This window comes from Pimephales promelas, chromosome 20, assembly GCF_988280905.1.
Source record: "Pimephales promelas chromosome 20, fPimPro1.hap1.1, whole genome shotgun sequence".
Taxonomy (NCBI): domain Eukaryota; kingdom Metazoa; phylum Chordata; class Actinopteri; order Cypriniformes; family Leuciscidae; genus Pimephales; species Pimephales promelas.
In genome coordinates, this window is record NC_142788.1 from 29,877,402 (window position 1) to 29,903,892 (window position 26,491).

The 26,491-nt window shown below is 36.8% G+C and overlaps 1 protein-coding gene across 3 annotated transcripts in view; it reads right to left on the minus strand.

Moving 5' to 3' along the window:
* Positions 1-910: 910 nt before the first annotated feature.
* Positions 911-26,491, minus strand: part of vstm2la (V-set and transmembrane domain containing 2 like a) — a 45,126-nt gene continuing 19,545 nt past the window's right edge. For all 3 annotated transcript variants that reach the window (XM_039674437.2, XM_039674436.2, XM_039674440.2), the window contains 3 exons: positions 10,923-11,092; positions 5,687-5,731; positions 911-3,650 (listed from right to left, as the gene is read on the minus strand). In XM_039674437.2, coding sequence (XP_039530371.2) covers positions 3,342-3,650; positions 5,687-5,731; positions 10,923-11,092 — 524 coding nt within the window. In that variant the 3' untranslated portion in view covers positions 911-3,341. The remainder of the gene's footprint in view (positions 3,651-5,686; positions 5,732-10,922; positions 11,093-26,491) is intronic.

The following is a 26,491-nucleotide window of genomic DNA, read 5'->3' on the forward strand; positions in this document are numbered from 1 at the left end:
GCTTTCCAATGTAAATCAGTGGTGAAAACTGGAACTGCAGCGAGCGAGAGCCCATAGACCTTATTCAGAGGCTCAGCGCCATGGCATATATAGAAGCGAGTCTGCGTGTGAGGGATGGACTTACCGTGTTTAAAAAGCTGTATAAAGCTCCTAGGTCGTTTATGATCGTCGACAGCTCATGTTGTCTTAAGTTTTTTGTCTAATATAATATCTTGGAAAGATATTTTTGCAGTGTTTCTGCACCACTTCTATAAAAGGCGACTGTATGAATCTAACGTTAGCTATCAATCAACCCAACCCTCAGCCGAAATGACGCAACCTCCGTCAAAAGTGTGTGTTTAGCTATTAGGCTAAAATATTAATCAGAAACTAGCGCTAAGAACCAGAATCCCCAACCTAAAATTACGGCCAGGGAAAGTACATTTAATGTGGATGTAGCCTACTTGAAAGTGAATTAAATAAGCAACGACAAAGTGAGCCCATATATAATTTTTTGCACACTGCGACCATGTCGATCTCTAAACAAAACAAACGTTTGGCTTACCATTGGAAGATGGAGCTTTCCAAATACTGTTTCGAAACTTCTGAAAACAACTCTTTCCGCTCTCCTTCCTTTTCCAACTTGTCATTAACAAATAAAAAACACTTGTTACAAAAATGTGCGTAGCTACTACAAAAATCAAGCGTGAAATCAGAAAAAGACGTGTTTTGTTTTTACCAAAATGCTTATTTCCAGGTTGACCAATCACTGTTTTGGACGAGAGATGACGTCACGTCACGCTCTGTGGCGTCTTTTTAAAAATATTTCAAAATGTCTGGTTGAAGTACGGTGGCGACAAACAGCTACAAACTATTTTAAAAAAATTTAAACAAGAAAAATCACGTATTAATAGGACACAAACATATATGATCAATGTACAATGTTTTTATTTATTTGATAAAGGCATACATTTAAGGTGAAACCAGTCTTTTGTAGGATTATTGTAATATACACAATCTGTACATGTATTACTTCCAAAAACAATTGAATCAAACCATAAAAAGCAAAGAAACCAGAAACGAAGCCGTCATTAATACCATTGAACATACAGTGAGTGTTTTCAAGATCTTTTAAAGCTGCATAAAAACCACAAAACATCGTAATATTGTGTGTGCACCATCCTTCTATTGACAGAAAAGCTTTATGAAACATATTTGCAAAAGCTGGCACCTATTAAATCGCACTTGTGCCAACGGTGATGCCAGTCCAGAAAACTGGTGCCCGAAACATTATGTAAACAATGATAGTAATATTACAGCATGTAAATGTCATCGTTTAGACCTGATGGAGAATATTTCAAACATTCACGTTTGTTCTGGCGCTCCTAGCCGTCTACTGTCTACATCGTATCAAAACCATGAATCTGATCAAACTAAGAATGACCAAAGAGTGTAAATCAACTGTCCAATTTGGTTTCTTGCTCATTGGCAAATATAATTAGAAACGTTTGTCACATGCACTCGCTGTGGTGAACAGATATCTACCTTCGCTTTTATACACAAATATACAGTTGATATAGGGATAGTTCACTCGAAAATGAAAATTCAGTTCTTATTTATTCTCTCAACCCTCGTGTTCAAACCCGCTTACCTCACTTTCTACCATAAAACACAAAATTGATTTATTCTGCAGAATGTCTAAGCTGATCTTTGAAAGTAGACACTGACCAGGGACTAATAAAATAAAAGGTAATAAAAGTATTTGATAAAAAAAAGCATATGGGTAAGATTTACTAACAGTTTGCTCCAGAGAAACAATCATTTGGCGTTAAAAAACTACAGTCAGTATTTACTAAATAAAATAGCGCTGAAAAGGCATGGACAGGATTATTTTTGCGACTGACCTCATCGCGTATGCATTTGTAGGAGTTTTCCTTTCAGACGCAAAATGTATGGGACGGGAGTATTTAAACGAATCACACAAGATGATTTACTAAGGTTTGCGCAAGTCAATTTACTGGTGTTTGTGCCGTTATTTTACCGCCCAAAAGCAGCATGTCTTAAACCAGACGCTAATATGTGCTGTTCTAGGTAGATTGCGTTGGTCATTACGGAAATGATCCGGCTCTGTCTGTGTTCATTACTGTGCTCGTTGTCAGTAAATCAAGCGCTGAACTTTCCAGTTGGCGCTAAATTCGAAAATATTTGAGACCTGATTCTGCGCAGCAGTGAACGTGAAGCGGAGCCGCCCACACTCCCACAAAAACGGTTAGTACAGTCAAAGTCCTGCCACTCGGCCGCCATCTTGGCAACGCCTCCGGACAGCTATTTCGGACTAACAAGACCAGGCTCTAATATCTGTATCTAAATGAATGGGCAGAGAGTCAGAACTGCACTATCACTGGTCAACGGGACATAAAAAACTCTTTATATAGAAACAGCAGTAAAATATGATCAAAATCGCTGAAAAAGTTTGATGACCGAGTTGGCTAAAATCTCTCGTGCACACTGGGACGATTATCGTGCACTTTTCGCCAGCGTTTTGCGAAGCGTTTTTTTGTGTGTGTTCCCAATCAAGCAATTTTCACTGGCGATGCGCCGTGTGAACGCAATTTCACTCCCTGAATGTAGATGGCGCTTATTGAAAAACAGAAATACCCCGGTACACAAGGTGGCGCTGCGCAACTCCTAACACTCACTTGTCACACAGAAGAAGAGAGCCAGTATTCACGTGCAATTCATATCCATAACAACTCCCTCTAATCAAGATTTTTGTAGTCGTTGTGGCGTTGGTCAACGATCTTTGTGTTTAGACACCAGCAGCTTTACCTTAATCTTGCCTCGTTTCATCTTCTTCTTCGTCTACTTCCTCTTCGTCGTCTTCCTTCTATCAATGTTTACTCGGCAAGATCATTTTGTGCTCGAGCACAAAAGCGGCAATCTCATTGGTCGGTCAGTTTTTAACGCGACGCATTAAACCAAAAAGGCGCTTTTTTTAAAAATTACGCGTTTTGTGCATTGGTGTGCAAACTTACATCGGCGAACCCTTTGTTTAGTCGTGAGATGTTGAACGTACTAAAAACTACCTAAAATGACAGAAAACATCTTTGGAAAAAATGTATTTTAGTGTTTAGTTTGACTCGTCAATTACGTTACAGTGTTTACAACCTATACTGGAGCCAACCACCTGAGGGCGATCGAGGCGCTTTGGCTTCACGTTTTAGGTTTGGAAAGACATGAGGGAGAGAAAATTTTTGAATTTTTAATTTTTGGATGAACCATCCCAACTTCAGGGGTCGGTGTAAGGAACGATGTGGGCGTACGGGTGCTCTGGTTGGGTAATAAGTAACGATAAGAGGAACCTAAAGTGCACAGCTCTCCGTGCAGTCAGTGGTACTATCATCAGCGGACCTCTTCCTGAGCTCTCGGCCGGGTTTGTGGTGAGCGTGGTGCTTGTGGTGCTCGGACGGCAGAACGTCCTCTTGTGACGTCGCCCCCTGGTGGGACGGAGGATCCGCGCGCTCCACCTGCAGGTACGCCCGCACGCGATGGTGGCGTAGCTTGCTGTCGCTGAAGTCGATGACGCGGCATTCGTACGTGCCCTCGTCTGACGGCTTCACGTTGGACAGTCGGAGCTTGTGGGAGATGTTGCTTCCGGCGACCTTCACCACCTGCGGAGAAACGGACAGGAGAACCGCTGAGAGGTTTGAAAATGATCGGTCAGGGTATTAAATCATGAATCAGCCTCGAAAATGCTGATTTAAAACAGACTCCGACTGATTTGGTCAAAACATGCATCGTATTTTAGAAAAGAGAAGCTTTTTGAGAACATTTAAGGAGAGACAACCATTGTTTTTGAGATTTTAGACCATTTGGCTTTCAAATAGTGGAAAGAAAACATCTAAAATACACATTTAAAGGGACAGCTCACCCAAAAATTTAACTTTTCTCAACCATTCGCACTGTCAAAACCATTCAAATTACCCCCGACAGGAGACAACATGCCCTTTTCTGCAATATACTGTACGGCTTATTACAGTAATTTCATGCTTTCCTTTGTATAAATGAAAACTGTGCAACCCAATGTCACAAAAATAGACTTACATAGAAGTATTATACTATATTTTAGAGCTTTAAAGTGCATTTACTGAATGAGCACTGTGCCACTGTTCGTCCGACTGTCGCTGCACTTCATTTTATTCTAAATGGTTTTAATTTACTGTATTTTATTTTTATCATAATTTTTTTTTTCATTATTTCTTATTTTTTATTCTAAACTGTTTTAATTATTCTAATTTCTTTTGATTATTTTAATTTCTTCTATGTAAAGCACTTTCAATTGCCATTGTGTATGAAATGTGCTATATAAATAAACTTGCCTTGCCTTGCCTAAAGTGTTTGTTTCTTTCGTTCGTGTTTTTTCTGGGGGGTTTTCTAAATAAAAATCAGAAAATGTAGTCTCGTTTTTTTTTGTCTATTTAAATTCTATTTACAAACTCACGACACACAATAATGGTCAATAACTGTAATTTGTTGAAAGCTAATATTTTTTTTCTGAAAAAGATGACAAAAACAATAGCACACTGTTTTAGATATGTGAAAAACACCTATTTTAGCTTCAGGTTGTAATCTCTCCCTGGTCTTTGTATTACCAGCACTTTATGATAAATTGCTCAGGTGTAAGTCGTTTAGGATAAATGAATGAAAGGGTTAATTCCTAGCGGAAGTGAATGCAGTGGGAGAGTGAAATGATTCAGATGTAGAACCGCAGAGACGGACGAGAGACATTCGCTCAACATCTCTCTCTCTCTCTGAAACACACAGACAACAGGACAATCTCTGTGTAAAGCGGTCAGCGTTCCCAGCGGGTCCAGGCGCTCAATAAAGCGTCTGCCAGTGAAACAGATTGAGTGTGGATCAGGTGGATAAATAAACATACATTCACAAACCCACACGCACACACACTTACATCAACTCGTCTCCACAGCGTACCGTATGTCGAGGATGGTCACAAACACACACTAGCTATCAGCAACTCTAAGACCACAGCTAAATCTACACGGTGTGGAGAAGGTCATGTGTGTTGCAGTGAACGCCAGCGTCTGGACGGTGTGTTAGCAGCGACTCTCAGTCTCACATCAACAGCTCTGCGTTCAGAGGAAGCAAAAGTCCTTGTGAATATTTTATGGGGCAGCAGAGAGAGATGCTTTGATTTATTCACACACACACACACTAACAGGCGCACACATGTTTGTGGGGACTCTCCATAGGCGTAATGTTTTTTTATACTGTACAAACTGTATATTCTATCCCCTTACCCTGCCCCTATCCCTAAACCTACCCCTCATTTTACATTTTCAAAATAACATTAATTAGCATGATTTATATGCTGTTTTCCTCATGGGGACTGCGGACTGGACCCCACAATGTAGGTGATTTCAGGTTTTACTGTAATTGTGGGGAATAAACATGAACACACACACACACACACCCTGCAGCGGCTCAACCAACAAGAGCCGAGCGAGTTTCAAACAAATCACCTTTAGCCCAAGCGAGTGTGATGTGTTTGCATGCTCCAGTTATTTGCCCTCCTGACACACACACACACACACACACACACACATAATGAACTTTTAGATGACAACAGCTGAGAGCGAACACTAAAGAGACGTTCATGAGGGAAATAAGGAGGAAATTACACACTTACACTGATTTTGGTGGCATCCTTTGACATCTCATTCTGTGGCACCACCTGCAACCAGACACATCGTAGTCAAACATCAACACATCGGGATTTACAGTATCTCACGAAAGAGAGTACACCCCTCACACTTCAGCAAACATTTTAGTATATCTTCTCAAGGGACAACACAATAGAAATAAAACTTGGATATATTTTAGAGTAGTCTATGTGCTGCTTGATATGCTTTATCTAATCAATAAAATTGTGGCAACATATTACAAGCAATATTATTAATTAAATTGTACAAATTAAAATTAATTAGAATGTTAATTTGATTAACTATTACTCAATTCTAATTTGTTCAATTTAATAAATAATATTGCTTGTAATCTGTTGCCACGATTTTATTCATTAGATAAAGCGTATTCATTTTTACAGTGTATACTGTTCTCTTTAAATAACTCAACGTAGTGACTTTAGCGAGATACTGTGGTTTTAAATAATCACGCAGCCAAAATTTGCACGCAGGTAAAGTAGGGTGTAGCCTACTATCAAGAAGTCCAACTTTTAATATGATATAGGGCTGGACGATTTTGGCTAAAATCATAATCGCGATTAATTGAACGAGTTACCTCGATTACGGTTATTGAGTGATTATTTAAATTTTTTTCTTTCTCATGTCACTGGCAAGGCTTATATTGTAAATATGTATGTATTTTTTTCTAATGAAAGAGTGCATAATCCTATCTTTGTGATTCTAAAATAAACACACAGATGGGTTTTAATGCTTATTAAATATTTCAAAATATTAAAAAAAAAATAGAAAAGTTATTTTGTAAACAAAATTAATTATTGTAAATATTGCCATCTTAAAAGTAAAATAATCAATAATTTAAATAATCACGCAAAAATTTGCACGCAGGTAGCCTACTATCAAGTAGTCCAACTTTTAATATATTGGGTGATAATATAATAGGGCTGGGCGATTTTGGCTAAAATCATAATCGCGATTAATCGAACGAGTTATCTCGATTACGATTATTGAGTGATTATTTTATTTCTCATGTCACTGGCAAGGCTTATACTGTAAATATGTATGTATGTTTTTGTTTTTCTCATGAAAGAGTGCATAGCCTAATCCTATCTTTGTGATTCTAAAATAAGGAAACACACAGATAGCTTTTAATGCTTATTAAATATTTCAAAATATATATAAAAAAAATAGAAAATAGTTATTTTTGTAAACAAAATAAAGTATTGTAAATATTGCCATCTTAAAAGTAAAATAAGCAATAATTTCAATAATCACGCAAAATTTGCACGCAGGTAGCCTACTATCAATAGTCCAATTTTTAATACATTGGGTGAAAATAAACCGTGCATTTTTCGATGATGAAACAGTCAAGCACTTGAAATATGCGATATAGTACTTGCTCTACAATATTAGTGTGTTTAATGCAGTGAAACAAAGCGTGCAGCAGGACATTTGAACAGCACTCAAACACACAAACATATAAAGTGCTGGAATCTGAACTGATCCTCAAGAGCCTTCATGAATAAAACATGACGCAAAGGTGAGCAAGAGTTTCTCCATGTCCTTCTTTTCATCCCTCCATCCAATTAAAGAGCATCTTGAGCTCACAGCAGGAAGTCCTGCACTCTCTCTCTCTCTCTCTCTCTCTCTCTCTCTCTCGGGAACCTGCAGTTATTTCCACCGTTGTGATTAATGTAGTGTGGACTGTTACCTGCCGCAGCCTCTCGAGTCCATCAATACCACTGTATCCTCTCCTGTTCTCACTTCATATTTATGTTTCTTCAACTTTGGCCACTATATGTCCCAGCGGTTTTATTAAAACCAACAGATTTCAAAGTGTTTTTGTTATATGACGGCCTTGAAAACATTTAACTAGGCCTTTATTATTAACTCTCTGCTGCTTTTGCATGTTTAGATTTTGAAACATGAAATTTCACAAAAAACTATAGGAAACACTTTAAAATAAGGTGACGTTAATTAACATTAAGTGCATTAACTAAATTAACTAGCAATTTGTAACAGTATCTATTAATCTTTGTTAATGATATTACATTAGCTCACACCATTAAATAGATACAACTATTGATTTTAATAATGCATTAGTAAGTGATGAAATGAATTGAGATTAATAAATGCTTTGTTTCATTGTTAGTTCTTTTGAATTAACATATGTTAACAAACAACCTTATTCTAAAGTGTCACCAAAATGTGAATTGGTTTTTAAAGTGAGCATGAAACTTTTCAATATTTATAGTGTAAATTGATTTATATCAATATAGGACAAATCACAGCTGCCCTTCAATACTACACAAACACAAACACTAGATCTAATGACCTATTCGATTGATTTCAAATGTCTTTTTGTCAAGTGTTTTCTTGTAAATTCTGTTTGTGCATCTTTCACTGCAACAAATGACACTTGCTTTGATGTTTTGCTACACGCTTAAAAGGGACATATCATGCTAAATCATCTTTTTCATCCCTTAAATGCATTTTGTTGTATATTTGGAGTGTTTATGAGTACAGAAAAGATGAAATTATTCTCTTCAGGTGCTTCGTTTATATCTTTATATTCTGTTTTGGTCATATTTTGCAACCTGTTCCGATTTTCTGTTCTCTATGACGTATTTTTCACTTGCTTTACGCTTTAAAAATAGAGCTTGTTTATTGGAATCGACGGTTCCGTAAAGATCCTTTAAGATCAGCGGAATCTTTCCGTTCCACAAAAGGTTCTTTTAGAATGTTCTGCTGAATTTCTCAGGTTTGATCTGTCTGTATTCATGCAGGTGATGCTGTGCAGCTGAAGCCTTTGATTGGCAGCTGGTTATTAAACTGGTGGTGTGTGTGAGTGTGTGTGTGTCAGACAGGATGCTGAACCCTCTCTCTCTCTCTCAGACTCTTAAAACAGGACTCTGTGTTTGAGTGGCGAGAGAAAGAGGAGAGCGGGCTCCTAATTGCAGATGGTGACAGCAGGCCCGCTGAGGATCATATTGTTCCGAGTATTGTTAGCGATAGTTATCCGCTCTCTGTGCTGTAATTGTGGGCAGATCTGTGTGAAGGTAAAGGGCCGCCGCTGACAGAACGCTGGGATTATGATCTTAGTAACACTTTGGTTTCTGGATCAGATTTAATCCTCAACACATTGGCATTGAATCCTCAACCTAACAGCGAACGGCTCACATCATATACCAGCGTTAAAGGTCTCATTCAGGGGTGTGTTTTTTAAAAGCATCGTTGGTCGTTGGCAAGTTTCGTCGTTATCAGCAGTTCAACGAATCGGTGTTTCCCGAAACCATCGTTCTAATTAACATTCACAAACAGAGTAAAGACAAATGTGGTTAAAAGCAGTTTCTTGTTTGCAGACACGTGGATAATAATAAATCCTTATCTTGAGCCAAATATGCAAGCTGACATTCAGTGCAATCTATATACAGGGTTTCTGCAGGTATCTTCAAATGAAATTTAATGCCTTTTTAATGCCATTTAAAAAAAAATAATGCCATACACGACCCATGACTAACCACGGATATATATATATATATTAGGGGTGTAACGGTACACAAAAATCACGGTTCGGTACGTACCTCGGTTTTAAAGTCACGGTTCAGTACATTTTCGATACAGCAAAAAGAAAGAAATGCCAGAGAAATTTCCTATTTGTTTAAAGAAAAAATATTTTTAAATAAGTGTGAGTTTTCCTAGATCTTGAAACTTTCAGGTTTATAAATGGGGGTCATCTTTGAAGGATGAACAAATAATGTTTTGGTCATCACGTTAAAAATAACATTTAAATATATATTTATTTATATAATATTTGAATTTTGAAGTGCTGGAAAAAGATGTGTGAAGTACTTGAAAGCATTTCACCATTCTAGCCAAACTGGTTCCGGTTAGTGTTATTATATTAAATCCATGGTGAATGTTGCTGGTCTGTGGACGTAAAGTACTAGTTCATTCACGGCACAATGTTTCTCCTGGTTTCCATGACAGCGCTGTTTGATCTAATAGAGATCTACGGTTAATAACGGAGAAATGTGAACGCTTCTCTCTAGATCTCGCAGCGATGTTATTACCTCAGTGGCGAATTCAAATGTTTTCTTTACCGGATCTCTTAGCGCTGTGAAGTAACAGTGTTGCTTGATCGAGATCGGCTCGCGCTGCATAGATGTTGCTGGTCCGAACTGATAAACGATCCGTGAAGCACATAACGAGTAGCGCAGTTTCGTTCTGCTTTCATTACGCTTGCCATTTGATGTTGCGCAACGTTGTGTTGGCCGCGTCAGCACGAATTTTGCTGGCAGGAAAAATGGTCCAAGCAATCGTTCGGTTTGTATGCGTACCGAACCGGAAGCCTAAAATACAAATGATTAATTATGAAGGCTATATTCAAATAAATTTGTATAAAATTCTCTTCAAAACTATAAAAAAAATTTAATGCCTGTAAGAATCAAATTTAATGCTTTTTAATGCCTTTTAAGGCCTTAATTTTCGCAAAATCCATTTAATGACTTTTAATGCTTTTTAATGCCCCGCGGAAACCCTGATATATTTTCTTCAGAATACATACAAATGTAATTTATGTCTTTAAGTTTGTCAAGAGATTTAAAAGATGAAGCTCTAGTGTGTAAGAGCGAAAGAATATTGAATCAGAAATAAAGCAAAAAACTGAGAAAAATGTGAAATATTCCTCTGTAATTTATATTATCAAAACATCTCGATCTCAAAGAGATCCATTAAAATGAGTTATTACTCCAACGACCACTTTGCGACAATATGGTTTCGGGAAACAGTCGTGACGAGCTGGTTGATTTCTTCAACGATGCATCGTACTATACACTGTAAAATGATTTGTTATCACAACATTTTTTCTTTTGTCAAATCAACTTAAACAATTTATTTAGTTGAGATAACTTATTATTTTGAGTTTCTGATGATTAAATCAATCTCCCAACTCATATTTTCCAATTCAATCAACTTAAAATTTTAAGGCAACCAGGTTACTTACTTTTTTAAGTTAAACCAACAATGTTTTTTTACAGTGTAGTAGTTAAGCAGCGAGTTACGTCATTGTACGGGAAACACACCCTACGGTAGTTGCTAGGGTGTTCTGAGTGGTTGCTAAGTGGTTTCTTCTTATCTGCTGTGAAAAGATTTGGTTCGGGTTTCTCCTTCGATTTTTTCTTTTTTTACACGTTTTCAGGTCCAATTAATAATAATTCACCCCACCTGATTGGTGGTCCACGTCTGCTTGTCCGTCCATTCTCTGTGGTTCCTGATGTACCACCACTGGATCTCCAGCGAATAGGACGGTGACCCCGCCCCTCGAAACGAGCAGGCCATCTCCACGTCCTGACCGCTCTGTGCCGAGATGTCATGAGGGACCTCTGTGAACACCGCTGAGGAAGAAGACAAGACAGGCTATTTAAAGGAGACCTATGCCTCTTTTTACTACATTTAATATACAGTCAAACCAAAAATTAATCAGATATCATTTTTAATGTTTTTTTTTCTCTAGTGGGTACAGGACACTATGTTAGAATAGTAAAATAAAGTAAACTGTGACATATTATACCCACAAAATCTTCATACAGTGACTACCAGTAACATTTATACAAATTTGGGATCAATAATGATAACGGACTGTGTTTTGCTTCAGTGTGTTTTCTGTAATTGCTAACACTCTTTTTACACACACACTGAACAACATGAAGCATTGCTTGGTAATAGTTTGAGCTAAAGTGGTATTATCTAATTTAACAGCTGACAGATATTACAGAAGGATGGAAAAAAACAGTCGAATATCAACTGATCTGATAATTCATATTATTAACATCTTCTAAACTATAGCGAATAAACTGTGTTGAACTGGTCTGAATACATTTTGGGTTTGACTGCAAGTCTCAGGTGTCCGCAGAATGTGTCTGTGAATTTTAAGCTCAAAATACCCCACAGATGATTTATTATACCATGTTGTAAATGCATCTTTGAGTGGAAGGAAAGACACGCTGTTTTCGTGCATGTATCTTTAAATGCAAATGAGCTGCTGCCACGCCCCCTTCCAGAAGAGGGCGGAGCCAGTACAGCTCGTGCCTCAGATGCTCTGGCTAAAACTACAACATCTGTTTGGTTTTGATTATTTTCTTTGAATAAAACAAAATACAACAATATAATAAATCCAAGGAAAGGATCTAATGAACAAATGTGATTAAGATACTATAACACAAAACTTAAGAAAAATGTTGTCCAGGCAATCAGTTAATGTTTATTTTATTTCAAGTATAAATATTTTTTTTTTAAATAGAAAATACTTGAAAATTTTTTCAAGTATAATTTTTTTATGGGATTAGTTTTAGTTAATGCACTGCATCAAGCCTTACAAAAAAATTGACCAGTCATATTTGCACTGAACACAAGCATGAATACATTTTGAGAAAATAAATGTCATTTCTGTTCATTTATTTTAATTGTATTGAAAAAGAACAGCGTGAACATTCTGCAAAACATCTCTTGAGTTTCACAGAGGCAGCGTACGACATGATGACGATTGAAGATTTAATATTCCCATTAACGTCTGAACATCATCTGCACTATTATACAAGTGAACCTCTTTAAAAACAAGCCTGAACGTCAATCTGTGAACAACTCAATCTTCCCTCTTCTCGCTTTTCTTCAAGATACCATTATCATCTCAGATAACATTTTTGAAAATGTCCAACACCTGAACGGCCAACATCAGATCCGGAGATATCCGTGAACGTTCAGAGGCTTTATCGCAAGAAAACAAGCATCTAGCTACTGGATAAAGTTGTTCTCAGAAGCTAAAACACTCAAGTGCAGCGTTTCCCTTGACTGACCTCGCGAGTGAAACAAGCTCATCCGCGACTTCAGACAAACACAATTCAATTATCCTTCACGTCAAAGCCTTGAAGATATGAGTCCCCCTCCACCGAACACCAAACGCCGGCCGAAGCGCAGAAGAGAAACAACCAGCGCAAATCAGTGTGGAGGAATCATTTCTCTCTTATCAATCCTTACAGGCCCTGCAGGAAGTGATGCGCACACTTCAAAGAGAAACCGCTCACACCTGACGCTCCACAGGAAGTCATGAATCTCTGGAAGACGTTACAGATATAAGGCGCTTTCGCAGCTAAATTGAATGGCATTGCTGGAGTTTTAACTAAGATCTGAGATCATGGTGACGACACAAAGACATGTGCGTGTTAAATTAATCAAAAGTGACAGAAAAAGACATTTATAATGTTACAAACGCTTCTATTTCAAATAAATGTTTTCTCTTCACCAAAAAATCCTAATGTATCACAGTTTCCACTAAAATACGAACTGTTTTCAACATTGATAATAATCATAAATGTTTCTTGAGCAGCACTAATTTCTGAAGGATCATGTGACACTGAAGACTGGAGAAATGTTGCTGAAATGATCACAAGAATAATTACGTTTTACTATATATTCACAGAAAACCATTTATTTGGAATTCTAATAATATTTCACAGTTCTTTTCTGTATTTTTAATCAAATTAATGCAGCCTTGGTGAGCAGAAGAAACCTCAAGGTCCGAAAACATGACTGCAAACTTTTGAACGGTAGTGTCAAAAGTCTAATAATAATAATTTGTTACATTTATATATCGTTTTTCTGGGCACTCAAAGTAGAAGGGGGGGAATCTCCTGAACCACCAGCGGTCGAGCGTTCCTCTAAACACACGTCAGGTTCTCTGCGTGTGCCGCTCAAACGAGCTCTGAAACGAACCAATCCCTCAACATATGGCTAATAACACACTTAAATCCTCTTAAGCGTTTCCTCCGGAGCGCCTCTTCATTTACCCATAATCCCGTTCAAACGGCCGAGGACGCAGTGGGGTCCACAGTCAAACCCACGGGGGTCCACAGACTTACGTCCAGACAAAAGGCATGCTGGGAAATCTGCACACGCTCCGATCACAGCCTGGAGATAAGTCATTTGTTCATTACGCATAAAATGAGTTGATACCGTGAAGCATAAAAATGATGAATGAATATATCATTCAGTATCGCATAGAATAAGGGTGATTAAAGTAAAAGCAGAGGGACAAGATAGATAGATAGATAGATAGATAGATAGATAGATAGATAGATAGATAGATAGACAAACAGATAGATTGATTGATAGATAGATAGATAGATAGATAGATAGACAGACAGACAGACAGACAGACAGACAGACAGACAGACAGACAGACAGACAGACAGACAGATAGATAGATAGATAGATAGATAGATAGATAGATAGATAGATAGATAGATAAACAGACAGACAGACAAACAAACAGACAGACAGACAGACAGACAGACAGACAGACAGACAGACAGACAGACAGACAGACAGATAGATAGATAGATAGATAGATAGATAGATAGATAGATAGATAGATAGATAGATAGATAGATAAACAGACAGACAAACAGGCAGACAGACAGATAGACAGACAGACAGACAGACAGATAGATAGATAGATAGATAGATAGACAGACAGACAGACAGATAGATGGATAGACAGACAGATAGATAGATAGATAGATAGATAGATAGATAGATAGATAGATAGATAGATAGATAGATAGACAGACAGACAGACAGACAGACAGACAGACAGACAGACAGACAGACAGACAGACAGACAGATAGATAGATAGATAGATAGATAGATAGATAGATAGATAGATAGATAGATAGATAGATAGATAGATAGACAGACAAATAGATAGACAGACAGACAGACAGACAGACAGATAGATAGATAGATAGATAGATAGACAGATAGATAGATAGATAGATAGATAGATAGATAGATAGATAGATAGATAGATAGATAGATAGATAGATAGATAGCTAGATAGATAGATAGATAGATAGATAGATAGATAGATAGATAGATAGATAGATAGATAGATAGATAGATAGATAGACAGACAAACAGGCAGACAGACAGATAGACAGACAGACAGACAGACAGACAGACAGACAGATAGATAGATAGATAGATAGATAGACAGACAGACAGACAGATAGATGGATAGACAGACAGATAGATAGATAGATAGATAGACAGACAGACAGACAGACAGACAGACAGACAGATAGATAGATAGATAGACAGATAGATAGATAGACAGATAGATAGATAGATAGATAGATAGATAGATAGATAGATAGATAGATAGATAGATAGATAGATAGATAGATAGATAGATAGATAGACAGTACTATTCTTAAATGTGTTTATTTACATATATAATGACTAATATACATTTCAGTGAATGACATTCTCCCCCGTTTATCCACAGAGTGAAACCTGATCGCATTGAACGCGTCGGTGAGATTCTCTCTGGCATCGTTTCCCTCCACAAAAGCTCTTCTAAAGCTCTCCGAAGCCTCGCTGGGACAGAGATGACAGGGAAGTGTTGCAGTAATTACTGCTAGCCCATCTGCATATTATAATTGGGGTCCTGGGGCATCATTATTTCACAGGGAACAGAGAAAAGGCAGATCAGATACAAGAGCGACATCAGCGTAACCACCATCTCTATCAGACACTGAGAGCCTGTCCGACCCAGTCCATCAGCACAACAAACTCTTTAATGAAAAAGCCGACGAGACGAGCGGGAAACGCCCAAAACATCGCAGCGGGGAGCGAGGCGGAGGCCCTTCCTTTCAGGGAGACACTCATTTGAAGAAGCAGGCGGCAGGTCTCTCGTCCCGAACCTTTGAAATGTGAATCTCTGCTTGATTGAGTTAAGATCAAAGCGTCTCACGCGGTTATTCTGCTCAGATACTGTGAAACACGATCGAGACGCTACAACATCAGCTGCTGTGAAATATATAACACACGCACGACCATAAATAATCAGAAAACCACACCAGCCAAGCCCAGGATAGAGGCCGCGCAACACTTATACATGCACAACAATATTATTCTGAAAAAGACATTTACATGCTTGATAGTTGTAAAACACTCTCAATCAACTGAAATATGCCGTTTTCTTCCAGCGCATCTCTTGTGAAAACAAGGGACATGTTCACTCTAGAGGTCTTTACAGTGCGCCCGGGACCCGTACGGGTTCGGGTCTATATTTTAATATGTTTAATATATATTTTAATATGTCATCCATCACCGTGACATCAAGTGGACTTTTAAAGCTGAAATAATGAGTGGATTAAGCTTGGAATAACGAGAGAAATAACATGGATAGAGCTTTCTTGTCGGTGGATTGTAATGCATCACAGTCAGTCAGGTAACGTTACAAGGAAGTGAGACGACGGCTACTAAAATTGGGTAAGACAAAACGTTTTATTTTTCGTAACTCATGTGAAAAAATATGTGACAATCGGGTCCAGTCGGGTTTGTGTCTTCCTGCCGGGTTCGGGTCCAGTTTTCAAATAATAGACGGGTCCAGGTCGGGTCCGGGCAGTACATTTATGGCATTTCTCGGGTCTGCACGGGTCCGGGTCCAACTTTTGAAATGAACGACGGGTCCGGGTCGGTTCGGTGTAGCACATTTACGGGTCTCTTCCGGTTCGGGCATGAAGTTTTGGACCCGTGAAGAGCTCTAGTTCACTCTTCATTTTAGCAAATTAATATTAAAGAGCTTTTTTTACATGTTCATCTTACTTTACTTTAGTGTGAAGTTACAAAGTTCTTCTCTATATCAGTGTCAGTGTTTCTGAACTCCCGAAACGCCTCCATTGAGTTTCTTCCGGGAACGAACACGTCACAATATTCCTCATTTAAATAATTCATACGCAGAATAAATGGGGCGGGGCCTGGTTGAGTTAGTTAGTAGTGTGTTAAACTGGTGGTTATGGAAAGGGGCGGGACATTTCCCAAAACACACTAAGTGCTTGACCAATCACAACACACTTATCCACCCGACCAATCAGAGCACAGTGTGCTTTTCAGAAGGAGGGGCTTCATAGAGACTGAGAGAGCGTTACTGACAGACTGGGAAGAGAGGAGCCGCAACAATGGATAAGGAATATAATAATATACATATGATATGTACATCCAGTAGACAAGTAATAAGCTGGATAATGTACATCCAGCCGGTTGTTATCTCAGAATAAACCCCGACAGGGTGATCAGGATCAAGTTGTCCATCGGCCTGAAGGGGTTTATTCTGAGATAACAACCGGCTGGATGTACATTATCCGTCTACTTGCCACATAAGTGAATAATTACACACAAAATACTGATCTGAGTTGAAATATTTTATTAGATCTTTAATCGCAAAATGACAGCAGCTGCATTTTTATGAAACGAGAGAGAGAGGTTCAAAAATCCTTTCATTTTTACATTTTACAACCACTAGGCCAATGTTATATATTTTGTTTAGTTGATTACTTACAATATCCCTAATGATTCCAACTATTTGTAAATTTAAATTGCGATTAAATTGTAAATTGCGATTTTAACCAAGGAAACGGGGTGTGTGAGCAGGGGTGAGAAGTCACCAGTTAATGGCGTCATATCCGCGCTACCCTCAGTTTCCGCTTGTAATGCCATGGTAACCATGGTGACAGACGTGGACAACTGGGTTATGTCTAACGCTCACGCTGTTGTTGTTTTGTTCAAACGCCCATTAGTGTGATAGTGTAACTGTTAGAGCAAGTGAAGCAGCGCTGCGTTACCTCAAGTTTAATTCTTCTAATAAACTGACCTGTGTGAGTATTAATTCAGCACTTACGTGTAGTTCGGTAGAATGAAATGTCCTTTTTTTCATTGTGTGTGGCGCTGGTATACGTCTAGCAATCGCGCCCTGCTTCACACCACAGTCATGTTAAAAACATCAATGTATTCACTTATCCATTAAAGATCCATAATTCCGCTTAATGCTTTGCGTCACCAATATACACTTCTGTTATTGTAAGAGGTAAAGCGACCCCTGGTGGTGATAAATCCCACATATTGCACCTTTACAAGAAACCTCTTGTTTCCTACACAGTTCTCCTGATAGTCAAGCGTCTGAATATGAAAGCCTGACCCCAAAAAGACACTCTTATGAGTGCATGAGAAATCAGCTGAGATCTGAGACAACAGTCACTCATGCTCCTCCTGATGTCTCGGGACATTTTCAAGCGGGTGAGATCCTTCCTCAAACCTCATCAATGCCTGGACAAACAGAAGGAGCCCAGAGAGGACGTCACAGAGAAAACTCAAACAATCTATACTTAGACCGTTTCAAACCAACACGCCTTCAATCATTCGTTCTTCTCATTTCGTTTATTTTATCAGTTTTGGATTCTGAGTTCCAGATTTATACTTCACAAAAGCCCTTCATGAAACGATCTAATATTTATTCTCCACATGACGCGGGGAACTTTTGCTGCTGCGTTTCTTGGGCGGGACAGCGCTCGATATTCAAGATGAAAGCGAAAACGTTTGAAATTTCACATGATTCTTGACGGTGGCGTGTCAAACGCGAGACTAAGAGCTTCACTTCAAAGCAAACGTGGCGTTTAATCTGCACTTACCCTCACGTCCATGAGCTCGAGTGGCAGTCAAGTGCTCCCGTTGCCCCTGGAAACCAGAGGTGATCCGCACGTACCATCACTTCTTCCGAGCGGGAGGAGACACACACAGCAGAACAGCTTTTACACGCACTCACACAATCCCTGGAAAGCCTTCGAGTAGACACATCATCGACCCGTTTGAGCCGATCGGATCGAAAGGGAGAAACTTTAAGCATGCAAACGCCTGAATTGGATTCAAGATTTTACGTATGTTTACACTAAAAAATGCTGGGTTGTTTTAACCAAGTATTGGTTCAAATGTAGATAAACCCAAACATTGGGTTAAAAAAGTAATTTTAAAATTTAACCCAATGACTGGGTTTGTTAAAAAAGAGACTATGTGTCACTTTTTTTGTATAAGAGAAACTTTTTAGAAATTATTTGGATTACATTGTAAAATGCTGACTGTATAAGGACAGTACTGCTATAATTAATGAAGTAAACCTAACTAAGATATTGGGCTCTATATGAGTTCAGTGATTCAGGACAAATGATTGTGAAATAATTATTACGTTTAAACATAACCAACACCATCAGATCACCTTTTCTATTTATTCATCTGGCTGTTATAACTCAGGTACCGCCGCCAAACAAAACCTAAAGTTAATGAGGGTCAAGAGCCCAACTAAAACAAACACTGATCACCATAATGGTGACTTAAAATTACGGTGTTCTCCTTCAGTGATTCTGCTTGTTAACATTAGGTGTCTTCAATGTTGGCAGTAAAAAATAAAGACTTCTTAATTCATCTTTGACGTCTGTCTGTTATTCAGACATTTTTGTTTAATTTTTTTTAATGGCTAACTTTTAAGGAATTAATTTGATTAATTATTACTCAATTTGTTCAATTCAATTAATAATATTGCTTGTAATCTGTTGCCGCAATTTTATTGAGTAGATATAGCGTATTAATTTTCACAGCGCATGTTTGACCCAAAGTTGGGTTGAAACAACCAATATGAAATATGAAAATATTTTTTTAAATAAAATATAAAGTTAAAATTGTTTTTTTTTCACAGTGATGTCATAGATTAACCATTTTTGGTTCGCCAAAGAATAGGGCTAGGTAAAAAAAAAAAATACTGATTTCTCCATTTTAATAGATTTTTATTTTTATGAACCGATATTGATTGATCCCTGTAACAGTGACACAAGCCTCATAAACATCTTTCTTTATGGAAATGTACCATGGTAACCATAATTACCATAGCAACTAAAGTTACATATTCTACACTGCAAAAAATGCTTTTCTTACTTAGTATTTTTGTCTGGTTTCCATTCCAAAACTCAAACATTTCTTAAATTAAGTGAAATTACATTAAGTCTTGTTTTCTGGGAAAATGAATAAACTAAAATTGAGTTAAAATTGAGTTTTTTCTCAAAACAAGCAAAATTATCTGCCAATGGGGTAAGAAAAATAATCTCGTTTCAGTTTGAATTAATAAAAGAGTTTTTTTTTACCCCATTGGCAGATAATTTTGCTTGTTTTAAGCATCAACTCACTTAATTTTGATGAATTCCCCCAGAAACTGGACATAATATCTTATCTCATCTATAAATAAATGCATCTTGATTTAAGATTTTTTTTTTATTATTTGGATTGGAAACAAGACAAAAATACTAAGTAAGTACAACCAAACAACAGATTCTGAAAGCTTCCTACTCAGTTTGACAAAGATCTGTTATATTACTGCTCAAACTAACTAAACATATAGAAAAGAAAAGAAATATCTTAATCTCAAGTGTTTCGTCTGGACAGAAGTGAGATTTTATGACTTAAATCTCCACTTTCTCTTTTCTCCTATAACCTCACATGAGTGACTGCATCCATATTGACAACAAAACACAACAAAAATCTATAGTCTCTTCTATATTTTCCCAGAAAGGATCTTACAAATAGCTCAAACTGCTCTCAGATTTTGCATTGACACCATTATATGAGAACTGAACAGAACTTAACAAAATTAACTTTTTTACAACAAAAATGAACCATCACTGAACGTTAATAAGCTGGACTGTTGTTGCAAACTTTGTTGCATTATTTTCCTATTATATCTGTAAAGCTGCTTTGAAACAATCTGTATAAATAAAGCTGACTTGACTTGACAGCAGCCAAACCTCCTCAAGCGACACACCAACCTGATTAATATCACAAAACAGACTCCAGATGTATGCTAATATAAATTCAACCAGTGAACACAAGCTTACTGCACACTGTAGCCTATACTGTACAGTATGTATGTATGCATTTATATACGTATATATGAAGAGTTCATTTGCAAACACCAATAAACACCACGTTAAAAAAAGAAAGAATATTTATCACGTTTTGTCACAAAAGCCGGTATTCTCGACAGTGGACGACAGTGGACTTTTTACTTTAAGTTACAGACATGGCCGATTCGCACGGGATTAAGATCACCAGAGGTCACTAGAGGTCACCTGAGGTCACCAGATAATACTTATCCCGTGTGAATAGGGCTTAAGTGATCTTGATGAACCGGCGATATCTTCTTCGGAGCGTAAAATGAAAATAAATACACACACTGCGCAGTACGTAGTTCACACACAATCATCCAGCAGGGATTTCTAGATCATGTGCAAACAGCTCAGCAGTTTCATCACATGCTGGTCATTCCCGGTGTGTGTGTGTGTGTTATGAAGAGAGCGTGCGCTTTATGAGTGTCAGTGGGAGGACAGGCGGACACACGGGCCCTGAGAATGATGAACGCTCACATTATCCAGTTATTATATCCGCAGTGAATCTGCTGATATGAATCACACCAGCGCCGCATGGATTCCGACTCGTGTAAAGATACACAACGCCGCCTCCCTCCAATAATAAAACCGGGACAGCGAGAGAAAACAGGAGTGGAGGACGAGGAAATGACAGTCATCATACAGAAAGCAGAAGATGTGAGGAGGTGAACGACAAACAGCAGCTGGCGGACTGAAAAGAAAGGAGAGATGGAGAGAATCAGAAGAGAAAACCTAGTGAGCTGATGGGAACACACACAAACACACAAACACACTAAGTACGCAGTGCAGGATGCGCATACCTAAAGGTTCTGTAAGTGATGTCAACAGTTTGAACTTCTGCCATTCGCTTAGAATGTGAATTAGACACGCCCCCTCCGTTCAAAAGCCCCGCCCACTAAAATAGAATATTCGGAAATGGAGCAAAATGACAAGTGCAGTATTAACTTGTCAAAATAATGTTAATTATGTAATACTGAAAAATATTTTTGTAAAGTTGTGTCTGCTTTCATTAAATATAAAGTTATTATTAAATATTAAATTAATTAATTAAATTACATATTTGAGTGTGCAATGTATTTTCATGGTTATACAAATTAATGTTTTTACTATAATAAGCAACATATTGACATGAAATTATTTAGTCCAGTTAAATTTAATATTAAATATTATTAAACATACAAGGAAATAATATAATGTAATAATAATTTAAGATAATTATACAATAATTAAATTTACATTTTTGTGTATTATGTATTTTTATGCGTATTATTGTAAAAACATTTCACATTTTTACTATAATAAGCAGTCATGTGTATAAAAACTGTCATGTGTAAAGTATTGTCTAATTTAATTCATTCAAAATATTAAATTTACAATGAAATTATAGTGTATTATAAACAAATGACATATTTTGTGTGTGCTTTGTATTTTTATCCTTATTTTTATAGAAACAAAATACTGATTATTTTATTAATTATTACTATTACTATTAATATATATATATAAAATATTATTAAGTATAAAATTAACTATATATCGTAATACAAATATATAATAAATCATTTTTATATTAAATTACATAATTGTGTGTGCTGTTATAATTTTATTCTTGCACAGAAATTTAACATGTTTCCTACACTAAGCATAAAAATACACTATTACAAACACCAAATTTATTTAGAAATAAATTATAAATATGATTTTAATTATGAAAATATTTCAGACAATAAAAAAAATATTTTTTGAAATATTTCAACGACAAAAAAAGTCCAATACAAAGTTTTAAATTAGTTTTTATCAGTCTAGTTAAAAATGCAGTGCTTAATGCGATACGTAGACAGTGTTGCAGACAGCAGATTCACTGGGGTTTGAGAAAGAGCTTTAGAGAAAACATAATTCGCATTGCACCTGATCTGAGACAGATGTGTGTTCAGAGAGACAGAGGAAATGATACACTCCTGTCTCAAATCACACAACATGTCCTAATCCAGACTAACCACTCCAGCAGGAATCTCAGAGCAAATAAGACACAGAGCAGAAACTGATGGATTTGTTTGCTTGTGTAAGTAGGAGGTGATAGAACAACCTGAGCTATAATTATCCCCTGGCGGATCACACACACACACACACACACCTACTTCTGCACACAGAAACACTGATTCACTCACTGTAAATGAACAGCACTCTTTACACTTTACACACAGCCTACTGCATCAGTGTTAATCTCGTCAACAAAATTACTAATTAAAATGCGTGTTGCTTTTGTTTTTGATTTAAAAAATGTTGCAAATACAAAGGTGAACTGGGTTACATGCACGTGTGAATGTGCGGTTGCCATAACAACATATTACACACAATGCAATATTCTAAACAGAACAGAAAAGAGTACATTTTTAAAAGACAATACTTTACAAATGACAGTTTGCTGTTTGTTATAGTAATGTGACACATTTTTAGAATCATTATTTTAAATTATTTTTACATTATATTATGTCATTGTATATTTAATATAAAGTTATGTAAAGTACATTTTTAACTTTAGTAAATTCAATAAATGCTATTTTATCTCGTCAACAAAATTACTAATTAAAATGCGTGTTGCTTTTGTTTTTGATTTAAAAAATGTTAAAACTATCACCATTTAGGAGCTTATATTTTTTTACAAGGACAGTTTTATGTAAGTATTTAGTTTGTGCTGATAACAGGGTTAAAATACTGGAAATAAAATAAACATTAACTGAAATAAAAAAAATTTAAAACGTTTAAACATTTGTTTAAATATAAATATATACATTTCAATCAAAGTAAAAGCTAAAAACATGAATAATAACTTGATTAGATATCTAAATTACATTTTCGTCAAAAGATAAAAACTATGACTAATGCAAATAAGCCCTGCAAAAATTAACATTTTAAGAAAAAAAATACTAAAGTGACTATTAAAATGTAAAGCAAACGTGGCATTTAGGCTGGTTGATGTGGCATTGCCGTACATTAGTCCGCCTTCAAGTCTCAGTAATATTCAGGTCTAGATATGTTTAACTTTTTCTTAATATCTGTCCATCTTTGTGTTGTCATTATTGCCGAGAGCGACTTGGGATTGGGAATTGGGAAGCCAGTCTTGTCACTCACAGATCCAGTTTAAGCTGAAGAAGAACAGAAATATCTCATACTGATATATTACAGTGCAAGCAATAGAGATAGTGATACTTGGTACCATTAATTAATTAAATATGCATATATAAACTAGGGATGCACCGATATAAACATTTTGGCTGATACCGATAACCGATAATTCTTTATATTTGAAAGCCGATAACCGATATATCGGCCGGCAAACTTAAATCCAAATTTGTATCTAATTTTAAGAGCCTGATTACAAAAACAAAAGTCTCACAATTAAATCCACGTCCCAAGCGCACAATTATAATGATGTTCTCATTATAGTGTTGTATAGCCGATATGACAGATTTGCGGTGCGCATGTTGTGCACATATTGAGATTTCAATCATATTTCAAGAAATTCAAAAAAACATAAACAGTCCTCAACAAGTGTCTCAGCTGAAGGGAATAATACATTATTTATCGGCTTTAATATTTCGGCCACATTTTCTTACCAGGCCGATAACGATAACATTAAAAATGAACATATATCGGCCGATACCGATATGCTGGCCGATATATCGGGCATCCCTAATATAAACGCAATATTATAAATGGAAAATCACTTAATTCAAGATACAACAGGTGAATATGGTTAAAAAACGAATACTTCTATTAATTACATTAAGAATTGGACAACAACAAAAAACAATTAGTATTCTGAAATGTTATGTTTAAATAAGCAAATCATGCATTATCTCCAGAAAATAAATAAACACTGGATAAAGCCGGGTTTAAAGTTTCACTGTTAAAGGTGATTTTTGATCTCTCTTTTTATCACTCCATAAATCAGAAAATACTGTGTGAACAACAGATTTTCACCATGTTTTTATGTTTTTATCTATGAACAAACCCTCAGTAAAAACCTTCAGAATGCAGATGGGAATAAATAAAACTGTAAAGTGGAGGAAAAAACTTTTAACCCTTTAAAAATAAGCATTGCAATTGAAATCTTCTGACGCAAATAGATAAAGTGCAATAAAATAAACGCGTAAAAGTTTATATATCGGATGTTTTCTTTCACTGTAATCTGTTTTGAAAAGCCAAATAGCCCAAAATCTCCTGTTTTTGCCTGTACGATTTAAATAAAGAGAAAGGTTTTGTGCGGGCAGGGTTTTGTCCCACACTATAAAATCCCTCGTCTGTACGGTCGCTGTAATCGTTAACCTCAGATGGTTTAAAGATAAGCTGTAAAAGCGTCCACGGTGTGCTTTACGAGCACTCCAGCGCCTCACGACCCCAGAGAAATCTTTAGCAAAACGAGGACAGTGTTCAAGAAACTTCACAATTCCTGATAGCTTTTTGTTCACTCACTTCTCTCTCTGTGCCGATTTCATCTGATGTCTCCATGACAACAGCAAACCTCAGTGACGGTTCTTCATCATCAACCCAACAGAAGAGAGGGAGCGTGTCCGTCCGAGAGGAGCGCTGTGATAAATGAAGCAGCATCACGCATTAAAACCTTTATCGACTGCTGAAGAAAAGACGAGCGTGGAGTGTGTTCATATTGCTATTTCGTAAGAGTCACTCTTGTATAATATAATAAAGTGCTTCAATAAGAGGTCGGACACTGATACTGAGCTCAAACTCACACGCAGTCTTAGTGAAAAGACTTCAAAACTAGGGCTGTCACAATATATGTCGCAATACAAAAATGCATCAATATGTATTGTGTATAATTCAACCAAAAACTTAAGTTTTAGTGTACATTAAACTACTATATAATGTATAATAATGCATGGGGGAATATCTATGGGTCCTGATTAGGGTTGGGTATCGTTTGAATTTGAACGATTCTGATTCCGATTCCGATTCCTTGTTTCGATTCCGGTTCCTAACGATTCTCGATTCCGATTCTTTTAAGAGGCAGGGTCAAAAAAGTTTAGCTAACCTTGCTAACCAACGGTCTTTCGGAAGGAAATACTCCTTTCTGAAGGAAATACTCCTTTTGTCACAAATTTTGCATTTTGCCGAGATTTCGTTATTTTTAGAAAAGTGAAGCCACACTTTGGAGCGCCGACGTAAGCTACTCATGTTCGACTCGCGTGGTTATGCCAACACTTCCGGTAGACGCTTCTTCGTTGGTGTTGTTCAGCGGTTTCTTCTTCCGCTCGGCGGACTGTGAATATCGAAACTAGGAATCGAAATTTTAACTTTTGAACGATTCCGGGAAAACGAAAAGTTAGTCCCGGTTCCAATCGATACTCGATTCTCGATACCCAACCCTAGTCCTGATAATGCCAAATATCTTATGTTACCATTAAAACACTCATAAATATATCTAGTCAGTGACAGTGCAAGCATATTCATCTACTGTTCGTCCAACTGTCGCTGCACTTCATTTTATTCTGAATAGTTTTAATTTACTGTATTTTATTTTTATCATAATTTTTATTTTTCATTATTTTTTATTCTAAACTGTTTTAATTATTCTGATTTCTTTTGATTATTTTCATTTCTTCTATGTAAAGCACTTTGAATTGCCATTGTGTATGAAATGTGCTATATAAATAAACTTGCCTTGCCTTACAATAATTCTGTATTTTCAGCTTCAGAAACATGAATATGTTTATTCTGGTGTCTCTGTGCTTTGGGTTATCAGCACCAAGTCCAAGCCTGTCACAATGTAATATAAAAGTTAGCATTTTAATCAACAGTACAGGTTTGTGAACCTTTTACCCAATATCTGGAGTATCGCAATAATATCGTATTGTGAGTTCAGTATCATGATATGTATTGATTTGTGACATGAGGGTATCAATACACCCCTTTTAAAACTGCAGCACAAATCTGTTTTAGATTATATA